Source organism: Drosophila arizonae, chromosome 2 (genome assembly GCF_054131065.1).
Source record: "Drosophila arizonae isolate 15081-1271.41 chromosome 2, UAZ_ARI_1.0, whole genome shotgun sequence".
NCBI classification, from domain to species: domain Eukaryota; kingdom Metazoa; phylum Arthropoda; class Insecta; order Diptera; family Drosophilidae; genus Drosophila; species Drosophila arizonae.
This window is the reverse complement of record NC_142922.1, coordinates 6706956-6722266: the sequence shown is the minus strand read 5'-3', so window position 1 is coordinate 6722266 and position 15311 is coordinate 6706956. Positions and strand designations below refer to the sequence as shown.

Sequence of the window (15311 nt, the reverse complement as noted above, 5' to 3'; positions counted from 1 at the left end):
TTATTAAAGTCGCTTATTTTGAATAGGTTGATAGGAGTATATAGACGTATTATACACAGGCCAGTTAGGATCATAGACAGCCTGAAAATAACATTTTCGTAGGCGCTAAGCAAGTTAGAGATTTTCATTTAAAGACAATAATCGAAAAAATTGGTAAATAAATAAATAAAAAAATTACATTATTTTTTCTGATATTCTTGTTTGTTATCTCTAAAAAAACCTGATATTTTATTATATAAACTCAAGCATCAACTCAATACTACAAAAAAATATTGAAAAAAAAAAAATGTAAATAGAAACTTTTTTATGAAGATAAATATAAAGCTTCTGTGCCGGAAATTCAAAATTTATATATATTAGATGTTAATATAGCTGAAATAGTGTAAAAATGCTAGAATTTTAACATTTTCATATCCTGCTCTGACCTGTTTTCAAATTTACAGTTAATTGACTGCATACTATAGATCTTTGTTCTCTTGCGGACGAGCATTACGCAGTCGGTTACACTTAATGTGACATTGTACATTATATAAGCATTTGCATAAGTTCTTTTCTTTTCATCTATTTTGGGGCTAACCACGAGAATTTGTGTTGTGTTTTCTGTGCACGTTTTGCGTGCCTAAGAATTAGAATAACGGCCAAAGAAGAGAAGCGAAAGCTGCAGAGAAACGGGAGACCAACGCAACGCACCTGAAAATAAAACATCAATTTTTACGCAACAATTTATTGCGTTCTTTCGTCGTTTCGTCTGCTGTCTGTTGTCTATTGTTTGTTGTTTGTTGTCGGTGGGGCGCACGTTTTTTTGTTGTTGTGCTTTTTTCCATTTTTGGTATTTTCGCTTTCGTTGCATATCTCCGGGCGTCTGATTACATAACAGAAAATGTCAATGTTTTACAGGCTGCCACAGCAGCCGGCAGCCATTAGATTAGACAACGGACCGCAGCTCGGCCACTGCCGTCAATGTTGTCGATGCTGCCAATGGCCGGGGCGCCGCTGTTGACTGTTGACTGTGTGCGAATTGTGTGCTAATCTTAACAAATTTGAGGTGCTCTGCTTGTTTGCTACCTGATTTCCCCATTTCCAAGAATTTCGGGCTAAGCGTGTCTTGCTATCTTCCTCAGCTGTCGAACAGGCAGCTCGGAAAAGAGAAAGCTAAAATATGCTGAATATTTTGTTGTCTCACAGCGTTAAGTGCTTACGATAATAATTTGTAATAATATTTTGTGTATAGCTTGCATATTAATAATTAATTAATATTAAATAAATTAATAGATCATGTGCAATTTTATAAAAGGTGGAGGAACAGATAGACGAATTAAGTGAATTATGTTGGATATACATACATGCATATGTATGTACATATGCCAAAGCTCGCAAATATCCGTTGAGCTTTCCTCAAAGTTCGCAAATAATTGTCTCTCACTAGCACTTTGAGAAAAAAATTAGAGAGCAACTGCTTGTAGCGGTTCTTCAAATAATTTGCACACTCTCGCTTTGTTTTCGGCTTCTTCCGTTCTCTGCTCTCAAGGAATTCCAATGAAGTAAAACGCCTTTTGTATATGTATGCGAGGGCTGGCCTCACTAAGCACATCAATAGCGTACGTGAGTGTGAATGTGTGCATGTGTATGTGAAAGTGAAGACTGTTTGCAAAGTCGTTTTCAGTTATCCGATCTCTAACTGAGTCACAAAGCGACTAAAACGAAAACGAAAATACCTGAATGCTCTTGCTCATAGCGAGAGAGACTGAGGGAGAGAGCGCCTATGCCTTTTTTCGTTCATCTTGTGAGTAGAGCGTGGACATTCAAACGGTTAATTTGCGAGCTATGCTAAATATACTGAAACAAGCTGACTGGATAGAGCTATCTTAGAGTTTTTATAGAGTTTCTGAATTATGTAGATTCATCAACTTATTGATTTACTTTACTTTATGTTAAATTGACTTTTATCTATGTTATTTGTGTGCAAAGTTTAAGCATAAATTGAAGAAGATAATAAATAGCTTCTTTAAGACAATGGTCCTTGACTTTTGTCTTGTACGGTTTGCATATCCAGCTGAGGCCTATAAGAACTCAACCACCAATAGGGCAACCCCAATTTTCCAGTCCACTCCTTAGAGTAAGTTTCACCCTTGCCCGCCAGAGGAACAACAAATGAGCATGGCGGCACTGGTAAATGGGATTCGGCTTAGTGGTTTATGCTTGGCATGCAGAATCTTAGCACCATCAGATATGCAATTAATTTGGCCATCAGCAGAGGACAAAGCGCTGGGGACAACGCTTTCAACACGCATTGTTCGCAGGCAGCGACCAAATTTAATAATGACTTTAATTTGATTTTAATATTGTGTTGTTCTTGGCTCTTGGTTTTTGTTCAGAGGGGCTTAACTTTGGTCTCTGCTCCCGCAGCTTTTTCAATTCACTCCCAAAACTTTTAACATGCTGGGTAACTGGCTGATTGGTGGTGGGATGTCTGCGAGATTGTCAGATTGCCAGATTGTCAGGCTGGCGTTTCTCGCTGTATGGCTGGTTGAGCTTTTTGAAATATTTTCAACCATTTAAAAGTCTGACAAAGGGGACTGGGTCTGGGTCTGGTGCTGGGGCTGGTGCAGGGCGAGGCCAAAGCCCGGGCAGGCGGCATCGAATTCCAGAGCTGCACGCAAAGTGAAAATTCCAGCGACTCAGAAAACCTTTTTGCATTATTAATTTACTTTGATATCAAATTACTTTTGCACTGGGGCCTGGTGTGAGTAAAGGGCTGGCCACGTTTTCGACGGATTGCAACTTCCTGGCCAGCGGGTAGCTCTAGTCCAAGTTCTGGGCCAATAAATTAAGCTTTATGTGCGGCTAATAGAAAATTTTTACCTGCCTTTTATATGGGCACCATATGCAAATTGTTGTGCCAGGACATGCAAAGTATTCGGAAGTATACACATACTGTCAGCCCCACACACACTCGCACACATACCTATATTCCCACCCACCCACACATACATAAATTACACGCTTAAGCAACAAAAGGCGAATGGCATAAAAATGCAGAGAAAAAATGTTTAACCCAACGCCAAACGATTTGCATTGCATGATAAAGGGGATGGCAAAATAGAAAAAAAGAAAAAAAATCTAAAATGCAGGCGAACAATGCAGGAGGCACTGTAGATGTTGGCTCTAGGAGCTCTGGGCTGTGCAGACAGCTGGGTGCCGGCTGGCATCGGGCACAATTTATATTGAAATAAGAATATAGAATGGAATATAAGCAAATGAAAGCGTTGCGCACCTTTTGCATAAGCTTGAAGATTTGAGTGTCTCTTTGCGAGTGTGTATGTGTGCGTGTGTGTGTGACGATATGGCGTTTACGTAATGCTTAGACTGGTTGCTGCTTGCTAGCATTTATGGTTAAGGGCAAATGTCTCCTTATTGGCTTCAGCATAATGTGCTCAGCCGTAAAATATACAACGCTTCTTCATAGATGCGTTGACATCAAGCAAAACATAAATGGAAAGAATTCTGGAGAGAAAAACTTTCTCTGCAAACTTTCTTTTCATTGAATACAGTCAAGAAACTTGTGTTCCAGAAATTGAATTACTTAAGTCTGAGCTGTGTTACTTAAATGTAATCCATTTGGGTAATTAAAATCTGCGCACAATTTTTAAGGGGTATTATTGATATTATAAGGTATTATAGACTGATAGTTTTCAGAATTTAAAAATGATTCAAATATCACTAAGTCATGGCTACAGCTTTTCATATGGCTTTCATAAAATTTGTCCTGTCTGTCAACTTTTCCTTACAGTTTTGAGAATTTTTAAATATTTCACGGCTTGCAGCTTTATAAACATGAATGAAGCTGTTACCTTGCCTTACCTTATGTAGAGCCTTCCGGATAAATTTCTGTACAATAAATATTTAGCCAAAAGCGTTTTAGATCGTATTACACGTTGCTTAGATTTAAAGCTCTTGTTTTAAATGTACTTATAGAGAATCTATAATAGAATAGAGGAAATATGCTGAATCTACGCCCTGAGCACATTTGCCTTTAAGGTGCCTAAGTTCTCATGGCAACATATCCGCAGGAACACTATAGCGATTGTTGTTAGCTTTAAAAACTTCTAATTGAAGCTGCTCAGGTAACATTTTGAAGTTCATGTTCAATGCTGCGCATAAGAGCATCTTGACTTTTGAACCATTGCCATGGCGCTGACATTTATCGATTGCCTGGACACCTGTGCTCGAGGATTTAAGTTCATTTAACTACGCAGTTTGCCTAGCTGCATGGAATTTCTCTAGCCTCTAGTGCGCTTCCTATTGCGTACGTCAGTTAATCCAATTACACCTAATTGCTACTTAACAGATTATAAATACATTTGTAATTTGATTTCACAAAATGCTAAGTGGGTATAAAATTAGGATCGAGCTGGAATGGCGTCCATTCCACACGCAACTATATTTAAATGTTGTTCCGCCCTTTTGCTTTACTTTTCGGTTTCACTGTAATTATTCATGTGAGTGCATGCAAGTGTATGTGCGTAAGAACAAAGCAGCAAACCACACGTAAACAGGCGACTAGTCAGAAGAGAGTGGAAGTACTTCATTCTTCCCCTTCCACCAGAGAGCAACTTCGAATTTGCGCACGAATTGCTTAACGTTTGGATTCGCATGTTTATAAAGCTATTTCTGCACAGACTTTAACTATTAAAGTGAATGTTTGTATACATGTATACCTATGTATATGTATGAGTAAAAATATCGTAAGTGAAGCGATTAGCAGAGGTTTTTTTCGTCGTTGCTCTTTATAGTTTCCTAATTGCGCTCTCTTTAGACGCGATTGCCTCTCACTGCTGACTTAGTGTTAGTGAGAGGCTGAAAGCTTGAGTAGAGCATAAAAATATTATTCGCGCTCAAAACCATACTCCAATATCGAGAGAGTGAGTAAGTGCGAGAGGGAGGTATATACATAGCCGTTGCTGTGCTTAGTCGCTGATGTTGTAGAGAGCGATTGAGAGCAGGAGAGGGAGCGAAATGGCTACTTAGGCCCTTCGGTGGACAAAGAGAACGTGACTGGAAATGGACAGTTAGCAAGAGGAAATGATGCAAATACAGCACACTGGGAATTCGTTGGTGGACATAGCCATACAATAATTAAATTAGCAAGGAAGGCGATCAAGTTGATACATTATCTGTATTTATATAAACTTATTATTACATATACATACATGCATACATACACACATACAAAGATTTTCTGTTACCTGCAACTCAATTTTCAGCCCTGAGCTGCAATCCAAAAATTTATTAGAGCTCCTTTGAATCTCTGGCTGCAGCCAGCACTCGCTGGATGTCACATCCATCAGATGCGGGCCTGACAGACTGACAGACTGCTGACTGGTTGACTGACTCACTGAGAGACTGAGCTGACTGGGCCAGACTGCCTCAATGTCAAAACACACAATCAGTCGTGCCATGGATGGACCGAACAGAACTGGAGATGCCTCCAGGCTGGCGCAGCGGCAGCTGCAGTTGCAGCATTTTTGCAGAAACTCAATTAATTTTAGGCGCCGGCAACTGCTTGAAAGCTAATAGCCATGATGAGGCAGCAGTTCTTTCTTGCTGACTGAATTGACATGCTATAAATTGCATATAAGATGCGTTGCGTTCCACGCTTGATTTATAAATGGCTGTCATGTGCAGTTGGAGTTCGCGTCAGCTCGTCCGCAGCTCTAATTTGGCACTTAAATGCAACGACGTGCGTGGGACCGGCTGACTTATGGGGCGCCCACTCCACTGCCATGTACATGGACGTGCGCATAAGTATATGTGTAGGCATATGTACACGTTTCATAGTAGCTGAAACTGCTAGAGATTCCCATCACGCGCCACAAAATGCCGTTACGTGTTTGCCACCGCCAACGTCGATGATGTCTAAGGTGTCTCCCAGTCGGCGTGCCAGTGGATTATATGGCTCGTGGCTGTGCGGCCGTGTGGTTGCGTCCACCGTGTCGCTCCAGCTGGCGTATTCAATAACCGCTGAGCCCGGGAAACTATAACGAGGCGCACTACAACTTCATATACGTACATGCACACACACACACACATGCACACACATTTTAACGGTCCGCCTGAAAGTATGCAGCATTCAATTTACTCTACTCATCACCGCGAACCGCAAAAATACTTTTGGAAATTGATTTAACGCAGCGCACGGCAGACTGCATATGCACATGTATGTGTATACATATATACACATATACACATGTATAGACATATCGCTCATCTGAAATAATAGTGTGATCCAATGGCTTGACATCTCATGAATTTGGCCTATAACATTTGGCTTTTTGACACGCATCCCGTTTTTATAACCACATAACTACATATTTTGTCGCAATGCGATTTGCGGCATATGTGAATACGTTATAGGCTTTGGTTCTACAATTTGTGTAGGCTATAGCTATAGTTGCGCAGTCTCTATTACATTACTACTAGATAAGAGACCTATAAGTATATGTACATTTCCTCTCGTATAGCAGGTCTTAAACCAAAGCAAAGCCACAAAACCACGTAACATGCGAACATCTGTTGGATTCTCTTCCAGTGCATCATCTGTTGTTTTCTTAGTGTATTTCCAATTTTCACTTCAATTACTTTTAATTTCGTTCGCATCTATTGCAACAGATTTGCAATTGCGCATTGTAAGCATTAGCTCTGCTTGAATTGGCCCAACTAACACTAAGCATTTGTTTGCTCCATGCCTCTTCTTCTCGATTGCCATTGCTGCGGTTCGCTTTCTGCTCTCCGTTTTCTGCTGTGCTCTGCTCTAATTGAAATGTTCGCCGTTAGAACTTAATTTTTGCGCAGCGGCGCTTTTTCGTTATCAGCGAACGCAACATCTAAAGAAAACAATCAAAACAAAACAAAGAGAAAATAGTGAAACAGACAATAATGGGTAACGACGACGACGACGGCGACGGCGACGGCGATTGGCAAACTGGTTTGTCCGTTGCATTGTTGCGCCCTGGACCGCAGGATCGCGGGGGGTGGGGCTTGCTCTTATTGTCGGCAGAAAGGAAGTGGAAGAAGACTTAAGTAACTAAATTGAAGGGCAACAGCTGCCTGAAGGAATCGACACAAGCACGTGAGGCAAAAAAAAAAAAACAAAAACAAAACGAGAAGTGATTGGATAAGATCAACAGTGGCGTAGATACTGCAATTGTATGACCACTTATGGATCAAAATGTGGAGTGTACATATTCAATACATATATATTCTATTGTATTATAATTGACAACAAATTTGTTATTATTTATTTAATTGGAAAAACAATTATTTAACTCGCACCCCTTTGAGCAATGCCACTGCACGCAATTTGTCTGCACTCTGCCTCAATTCGCTTACACCCGCTGCAAAATGCTGAGCAAGCGTCCATACAACGCTATTGAATGCCAACGGTACTAACATTTTGCAGCTGGTGTGTGGCGGAATTTTGAAGCGAAGAATTGGCCTCAGGCCCGAAAAATGAAAACAAAACAAATCAGCAGAGATGGAAGCAGGGCTCTAGCTAATTGAAAAGATCGAACTGAATTGCCGTCGTGCGTTGTTTAGCGCGCCGGCCAAATCAGTTGAAACTGAAACGTCGTCGCCGGCGGTGCGCGTATCCCACCACTCGGAAGCGGGTCCAGAAATAGCCACTAGGGTCGGGGAGAACATCAAACGACATTGGCATTCAAGTGTGTAATATTTTGTCGTGCTGCGCTAATTGCCCTCCATATACATATACATATACATACATACATACATACATACTCCATTCGATAGTTCGCGTTGTCATTCAACTTACGCTCGCGTACATCAATGTTAAAGGGGCCAATTGGGTCAAGTGCTCTCAATTGAAAGTGTCAGCTGGCTACGAGGCACAGTCAACATGTGGTGGCACATGCTCTGGCTGCTTGTGCTGTGCCCAGTTGCAACCAGAGCGGAAACAATTTGCGGCTCCCTGGAGCTGCGAAACATCGCGGATTTGCAGCAGCTGCGCAACTGCAGCCTTGTGGTGGGTCATGTGCGCATTGCGAACCTCCAGCTGCCCAGCAGCGTCAACCTGAGCGAGCTGAGCAGCGAGGTAACCGAGATCACGGACTATCTGCTAATCTATCGCTCCATCGGGCTGCTCACACTGGAGACAATCTTTCCCAAGCTCCAGCTAATACGCGGCAGGCAACTGCTAATGAATCAGTATGCTCTAACCGTGTATGAGAATCGCAATTTAAGGGAGCTGGGTCTGGTCCAGCTGCAGCGCATCCAAGACGGTCACATCCGCATCGAGAGTAACCCAATGCTGTGCTTCGTGCATACCGTCGACTGGATCTACCTCTCAGGCAATGCCACTCGGCAGCATTTCTATATAAAGGTAGGGCTGAGCAAAGGAGTACATTTTGATTTATTTATTAGAGATTAGAATTAATATAACTTTATTATTGTATAGCAAAAAATATCTTATGATATGCTCTTAAAAGATAGAGGTAGGGGTTGAAGATTGAGGAAAGTAATTACTAATATTAATATGAGAAAACTTGATTAATTATTCTTGGAGTGAATACCCAGCAATAAGTAAAAACTTTCTATTTCCAAAATGAACTTTGTTTGCTTATTGATTAAAAATATTCTCAAAGTTTTTCAGGTCTAGTAATATGTCGAAAGAAACGCCCTTTATTTTATTTTTTATGATGAAAACTTTTCTTGAAAAGGTTTTCATACCCAATTTAGAGATTATGACTATATTCAAATAGATTATTATAAAACTTAAACCAAGCTAAATATAAAAAAATATTTTTTTAAATTTATTTAATTTAAAAATAAGTTTATGACATAACCACTATTATAAAAAATGTTTAAGGAATTAAAAAAAAAAAAAACAAACATATTTTTCATTATTATTATTATTTTTTAATTTCAAGCTCAACAGGTCCCCGAATCATTGTCCTGTTTGTGGCGGCATCTCAGCCGATTATTCGATTCGCTACAATTACACACGGCATTGCTGGAATACGCAGGCGGCCCAGGTGCGCGTAGAGCCGCCCCGAACTGAAAACTGTCCCAGGAGCTGCGGTCGGGATGGCTGCGATGCCAAAGGGAATTGCTGCCAGCACAGCTGCATTACGGGCTGCTCGGCGCAGAACTGCACGCTCTGTGGTAATTATCGTCGGAATGGGCGCTGTGTGGATCAGTGCATTGCCAGCTATGAGCTGCACAAGAGGCAGTGCATCTCGTACAAGGAATGCCGTCAGCTTAATCGAATTCCGTTGACGCGAGGCTATCGCTGCACGGACCACTGTCCCAATAACCACAAGCCCGTAATTGATGCCAATGGCACGCTCCAGTGCCAGCTGGAGTGCAAGGGCGTCTTCCACATCAAGCGCATTGCGGATCTGGAGCAATTGCAAGACTGTGTGACCATCAACGGATCACTGATTATAGAGCTAGTGGACATAAAGGGTATGCGAGTGAAGGCCTTACAAAAATGAGAAGCACATATCAATCTATTCGAACTATTTCAGAAAAAGTTGTTTCTGCTCTAGAGCAGGCCATGGGCAGCATTAAGGAGATTACCGGCTATCTAAAGGTTATACACTCGGCCCAGCTCATGTCCTTGACTTTCCTCAGCAACTTGGATACCATACGCGGCGATCAGCTGATTGAAAATAAGTAAGCTGATCTAAATGCCCATGGATAAGAGTAAAAATATGTTGTGGATTTTTTTTTTTTTTTGAGACTACACCTATAAAAAGGCTAGTTATGTCCGATATTATATTTATATATTGGTATTATCAATCAAATTTTTTTTTTTATACTTTTAGATATAATTTGAACTCGTTTACAGCTAGATGAACTTCACTAGGCATATGAATGCAACAGTATAGAGATCCCACAGCCCTAAGCAAATATGAAATATCGATAAAAATCGATATTTTTATAGCTTTTTATTTAGCCATAGAAGAAACCCTAAATGAAATAAGATTTGTGTTCTAAAATGAGTAGAGCTTAACGATATTTTATTTATTACATAACCTATATACAATGAATATAAGCATATAAGCATAACTCTAAGTATTCCATAGCTATAGACACAGACACTAGAGATATGGAATATCAAAAAAAAATTATATTATGAACTCTGACTTTAGGCATAACTCGAAGACCTCATGAGCTGGAAACACCTATATTAGTATTTAGAGTCTAAATCCCATGCCAGTTGCTAAATGAAATATTGACTCATGAATCCATATGAAATTGTCTTTGAACTTTTTCGCGATTATCATTATCATGATTTATATACACAATATAAGTATTTTTTTTCTCTCAGGTATGCCCTGTATGTTGTTAACAATTACCACATGGAGCACATCTGGCCAGCCAATCGCCAGGTGGCCATTCAAAGGGGCACAATATTCTTTCACCTGAATCCGCGATTATGCTTTGAGAAGATCCAGAAACTGCAGCCCTCCCTGAAGAGTGTCAGGAAGATATCCATAGCGGATGTATCGCCCAACTCGAATGGCGAGCGTGTGATCTGTGGCGATTCGGTGCGCACACTGAACGTTAACGTCGAGGACCTGAACTCAACAGCCGTACGGATTGTGATAGACTTTATGAAAGCCGAGGATGTGGAAATACTCATAGGCTACTCCTATCACTATATGGAGGCGCCGCAGCGAAATATAACCATGTACGACGGACGACACGGCTGCGGACATGATAAGTGAGTGGGAGTGGAAGTCGACTTTTTGAAATACCTTTCACGTACGTAACTCCCTTTTAGCTGGCTGATGGATGTGAGTCTTAGCAAGAATCGCCGTCATGTCATCTCGAACCTAAAGCCCTATACGCAGTACGCATATTTTGTAAAGACCCTAACGCGTACCGATTACCACATGCAGGTCGATGCATACTCCAAGATCCAGTACTTCCGCACGCTGCCCAGCAAGCCGAGTCCTGTGAGCCAGCTGCACGGCAGCTCGGACCACAGCACCCAGATTGTAAGTGATCCGCTGTGACTTGATGGCGAGTCTGTTTCATTTGTGCCCTTGCAGATGATTTACTGGTGGCCGCCAGCTCGGCCCAATGGCATCATTTCCAAATACATTGTGAACGTTGAGCCGTATAATCTGACCAGGGCAGAGGTCAGCACCAAGAACTATCCCACCTTCAAGACATGCGACACCTGTGAATTGGACTGCGTCTGCAATGATCTAAAGCCATACGATTCGGGTCCACAGCCGGAGGATGAGCACTACTACAACAAGGAGCAGATAATATATGAGGAAGCATTGCCCAATCTCATATATGTGTCGTGAGTAGCATTTCCACTTGATATGCCTGACTTTTCCTGTAAGTTGTCTTTTACCACTTCAACTAGGCGTCGCAAATTGCAAACGAAGAGGGAAAAGTTTGAAAAGGTTAAGAGCTTTGAGGATATGGTCGCCGGTCCCTCGATAGTGTCATATGACAACAGCACGAGCACAACAACTCCAGCACCTACGCTCGTCGTGAGCAACTCGTCCACGGCAAGCCAGAACGAAACATTTTCGCAGGAGGACTCTGATGCCGCCAAGCAATATGAAATATTTCGCAAATACATCGAGGACAGAATGCGCCAGCTGCAGGACACCAACGCATCCGACTTTGTCATCCTGCATGCGATGCCTAAGTGCAGGGATAGCCATGCCTCTGTGGGCTATCAACTGGAGCAGAAATGCATTGTCGAGGAAGAGCCAATTGGCGTCAGCGTACCTGGCACTCAGCACTATTACAATGCGACCGGATTGCAGGCCAACGAGTACTATCGCATTACGGTGCAGGCCTGTGTGGACGGGGTCATCAATGGTTGCTCGAATCCGACGGAGATGATACTAAAGACCATTAGCGAGCAGGTGGATCAGTTTATGAATGGCCAATAAACGCATCCCAAACGAGGATTTCACAGTTTTGTTATAGTTTCAGGGCTTCAGGAGTAGTCGAGTTGCCTCAGATTGAAGAGATTTTTCTAGATGTAATTGTTCCGTCTGTTGTTTGGTTCGGTAATCGCGTGATATATTTAAAGTTTGTAATATTTAAGCATGATAAATGTGAGAAAGTATTTGCTAAAGTTCCTTTCATTATAAATTAAATCAGAAAATCCTTTTATCCTATGGTAATTTGATGTTTCAGCTTGTCGAGCTTTTAAAGTCTTAACAGTTATTTTGAGATAGGCCGCAGAGCCAAGAGTAAGAGGGAGATAGGAAGATGGAGAGAGTGCTATAATCCGCACACACAATGAGTGTGGCTGGCAGTGATTCTTGACATTTTGCAACTTGGCATAACGGTTTCGGGGGCTCAAACAATAAGCCTACGCAAACTAACAACAGCTCCACCTGCGTCAGCCTCAAAACTATAGCAGCCAACACCCCATCCACTTCAGCTGACTCCACTTGCCTTTCATGCTGCTGCTCCCACACACACATACACGTCGGTTGCTGTTGCTGTTGAGAGAGATGCTCGGGGCACTTGCGTCAGTTGCAAAAATTCAACGCATGCCACTTAATATGCAAATATGCCACAAAAGAGCTTTAAACTTTAAAATACTGCCGAAAAGAGAGAAAAACTAAAAATAATCCCGACTCCGCTGGATGTGGGAAATTTGGGACGCGACACGATACGACACGACCAGACGGCACGAGCTGAGATCCAGGGCTCCAAAGTCGAACCGAGTACGAGTACGTGTCATGTGTCGCCATGTCGGCTTGTTGTGAACTTTGGCTCAGCAGGAAACTTGCACGGAACGTGTCCCACTCAATGGCGTTGGCCGCCGTTGATTGACGAAGGAGCCTGTGCCGGCACGGGCCACGTTAGTTGATAGTACGTAAAGGATTTGCACTTTGAGTGAGCCGCTGTCGCTGACAGTTAGACTAGACCGCAAAGTCTTCAGTTTTCGGTCTCATGCCTTTTAAAGCACCGTCTCCTGCCAAATTCTTTAGTCAATTGTATTTCAATATTTCACTGTCGTTCCACTCTTCTACTGTTGCGCCATTTTGCGCCAGTGCTGCCATAGCCCAGTGCTCGTTATCCTTGCACTGCGATGGTAAGCACTTTGTGAAGCTCTCGAATTGTGCGAGAGTGTGTATGTGTGTGTGTGTGTGAGTGTGTGAGGTAGGGCATACGCGTCAGTCAGTTGAACAATTTCACTGAGTGCTTTACAAGTTTGCCGTGTGTGCACTTCAATTGTCCTTGCACCACCACCACCACTACCACCACCAGCACCACTACCACCACACCAAAGCTTCAGCACCGGACAACGCAGTTTAGTTGACCTTCATTTCAATACGTTTCAGCTTGGAGCCAGAGCACATGGATTTTGTTTGAGTTTGGCTGCGACTACCCTCAGATATCCTTAACACCAGCACCGTCTATGCTCCTGACTGCCCTAATGGAAATGGGTTGACCAATAAATTTATATTGCGCACATTTCTTTCTACCCCTGCTTGTTCTCCTTCTGCAAATATATATAATGAATGCTTGCTATATAGATATGTATATACTTATATATATTGTACATATATACACTGAGAGTATTTCACGTTTTACGTAAATATTGAATATTTTCTATGTTATTCAAGCTAAAGTCCTACAAGGCTTTATGTATTGGACTCAGCTAGATATCTATGGATAAAAATGTATATCTTCTTATAGTATTATAATCTATTTTATAACTTAAATACCAAATTTGGTAATTCTGGATGTCGAATTGAGCAAGATGTTTCATATTTAATATTCAAATAATAACTAAAATAATAAAATATTGCTTGCTAAAATAATTGATTTGGTTTTAAGAAAATTTCAAGTCTGGATCATAAAAAATTGTAGAGCATTTATTTTTAATTGAATTATGAGATATTTCATATTTAATATTTAATGTAAAATAATAAAATATATATTAAATAATAAAATATTACTTGCTAAAATAATTGATTTTGTTTTAAGAGAATCAAAAGTGAAGGCCATAAAAAATTGTAGAGCATTTATTTTTATTTCATATTTAATATTTAAAATAAAATAATAAAATATTACTTGCTTAAATAATTAATTTTGTTTTAAGAAAATTAAAAAAATTTAAGAGCATTTTTTTAAATAGAATTATAAGATATTTCATATTTAATATTTAAAATAAAAAATAAAATAATAAAATATTACTTGCTGAAATAATTGATTTTGTTTAAGAAAGAGCATTTATTTTTAATTGAATTATACAATACAACAACTAAACTCAATAAGCTATTTAATAAGAGGGTAGCACAGCTTATTACATTTTGATCCGATTAGTCAATCGTTTGTGCTGCTATCCCGTCTCATTATCTGGCCTTACGCTCACGTTACACATTCCAAATCCAATTGGCAATGTTAGATAAATGCGCTCGGATAACAGCAATGGACATGTGAGAGTGCCCCGTTAGTCTCCTCATTGAATGAATGCTCCATTGTTCATGATAATGGTCAGCCACTCAGGTTGATTTTCACTGGACAGCGAAGACTTGAATAAGTTAAAAACAAGCTGATAGTCGTATGCATTGCCTCTTCTAAATGTTTTTCAATTAAGCTGCAAGCTGGAGCTATGCATATGTGCTCATATATATACATATACATATATGTATGTATTGCTTCGTCCAGTTCTAGTAAGTGGCGTTGCGTGGCTTTTAACCTGATGTGAATTGCGTTGGATGTCTTTGACCGACAGTTTCATAAATAATTCAAATGCTGAAAATATATTGTATATCGTATACATACATATACATACGTATACGTATTCATATTGAGTTTATTTTCATTCACGTCGAACGCTCCACTCAAAGCTTAATAGGGCACAATTTAGATATGATCTCGTAATATACCCTGTAGCTACTGAATATGTGGCTAAACGAAGCAGGCAAGTTTATTAATGGTAACATAAATGATAAATGAGCTGCGCTATGATGGAGGTAGTGTAATACACATGAGCTTACTTAAAAGAAGTTTCGGCTCCATAGAAAATAATCATTCAGCCTATAGATGATATTCTTCATAAATCTGTATACGTTCCAGCTCGAAGTACTGGGTATCTTCAAGTCAAGCATGCCCATCTATGGCACTTACACTCACACTGTTTGCGCTCGAAATAGATGCAATTCGATTAAATGACCCATTTTGGTATACGAACTCTGTGCGCACTTGGGCCGTAGCACAATTAAGTTCAATTCATTTTTATCCGTTGGGGTCATTAGTAACACGCGATTTGATAAATTTGCCAGACGTCG

At 40.6% G+C, this 15311-nt stretch overlaps 1 protein-coding gene across 2 annotated transcripts; it reads left to right on the top strand.

Moving 5' to 3' along the window:
* The first annotated feature begins 7472 nt into the window (after positions 1-7472).
* On the top strand, positions 7473-12171 carry Sdr (Secreted decoy of InR). 2 transcript variants are annotated; one of them, XM_089469397.1, is made up of 8 exons: positions 7473-7721; positions 7810-8398; positions 8946-9483; positions 9546-9693; positions 10352-10747; positions 10808-11024; positions 11079-11338; positions 11405-12171. In XM_089469397.1, exons 2-8 carry the CDS (start codon positions 7916-7918, stop codon positions 11943-11945), a joined length of 2583 nt encoding a protein of 860 aa, XP_089325523.1. In that variant the 5' UTR covers positions 7473-7721; positions 7810-7915; the 3' UTR covers positions 11946-12171. The 2 variants fall into 2 exon arrangements, with proteins under 2 accessions (XP_089325523.1, XP_017856296.1); XM_018000807.2 differs by having other exon boundaries at positions 7473-8398.
* The last annotated feature ends 3140 nt before the right edge of the window (positions 12172-15311 follow it).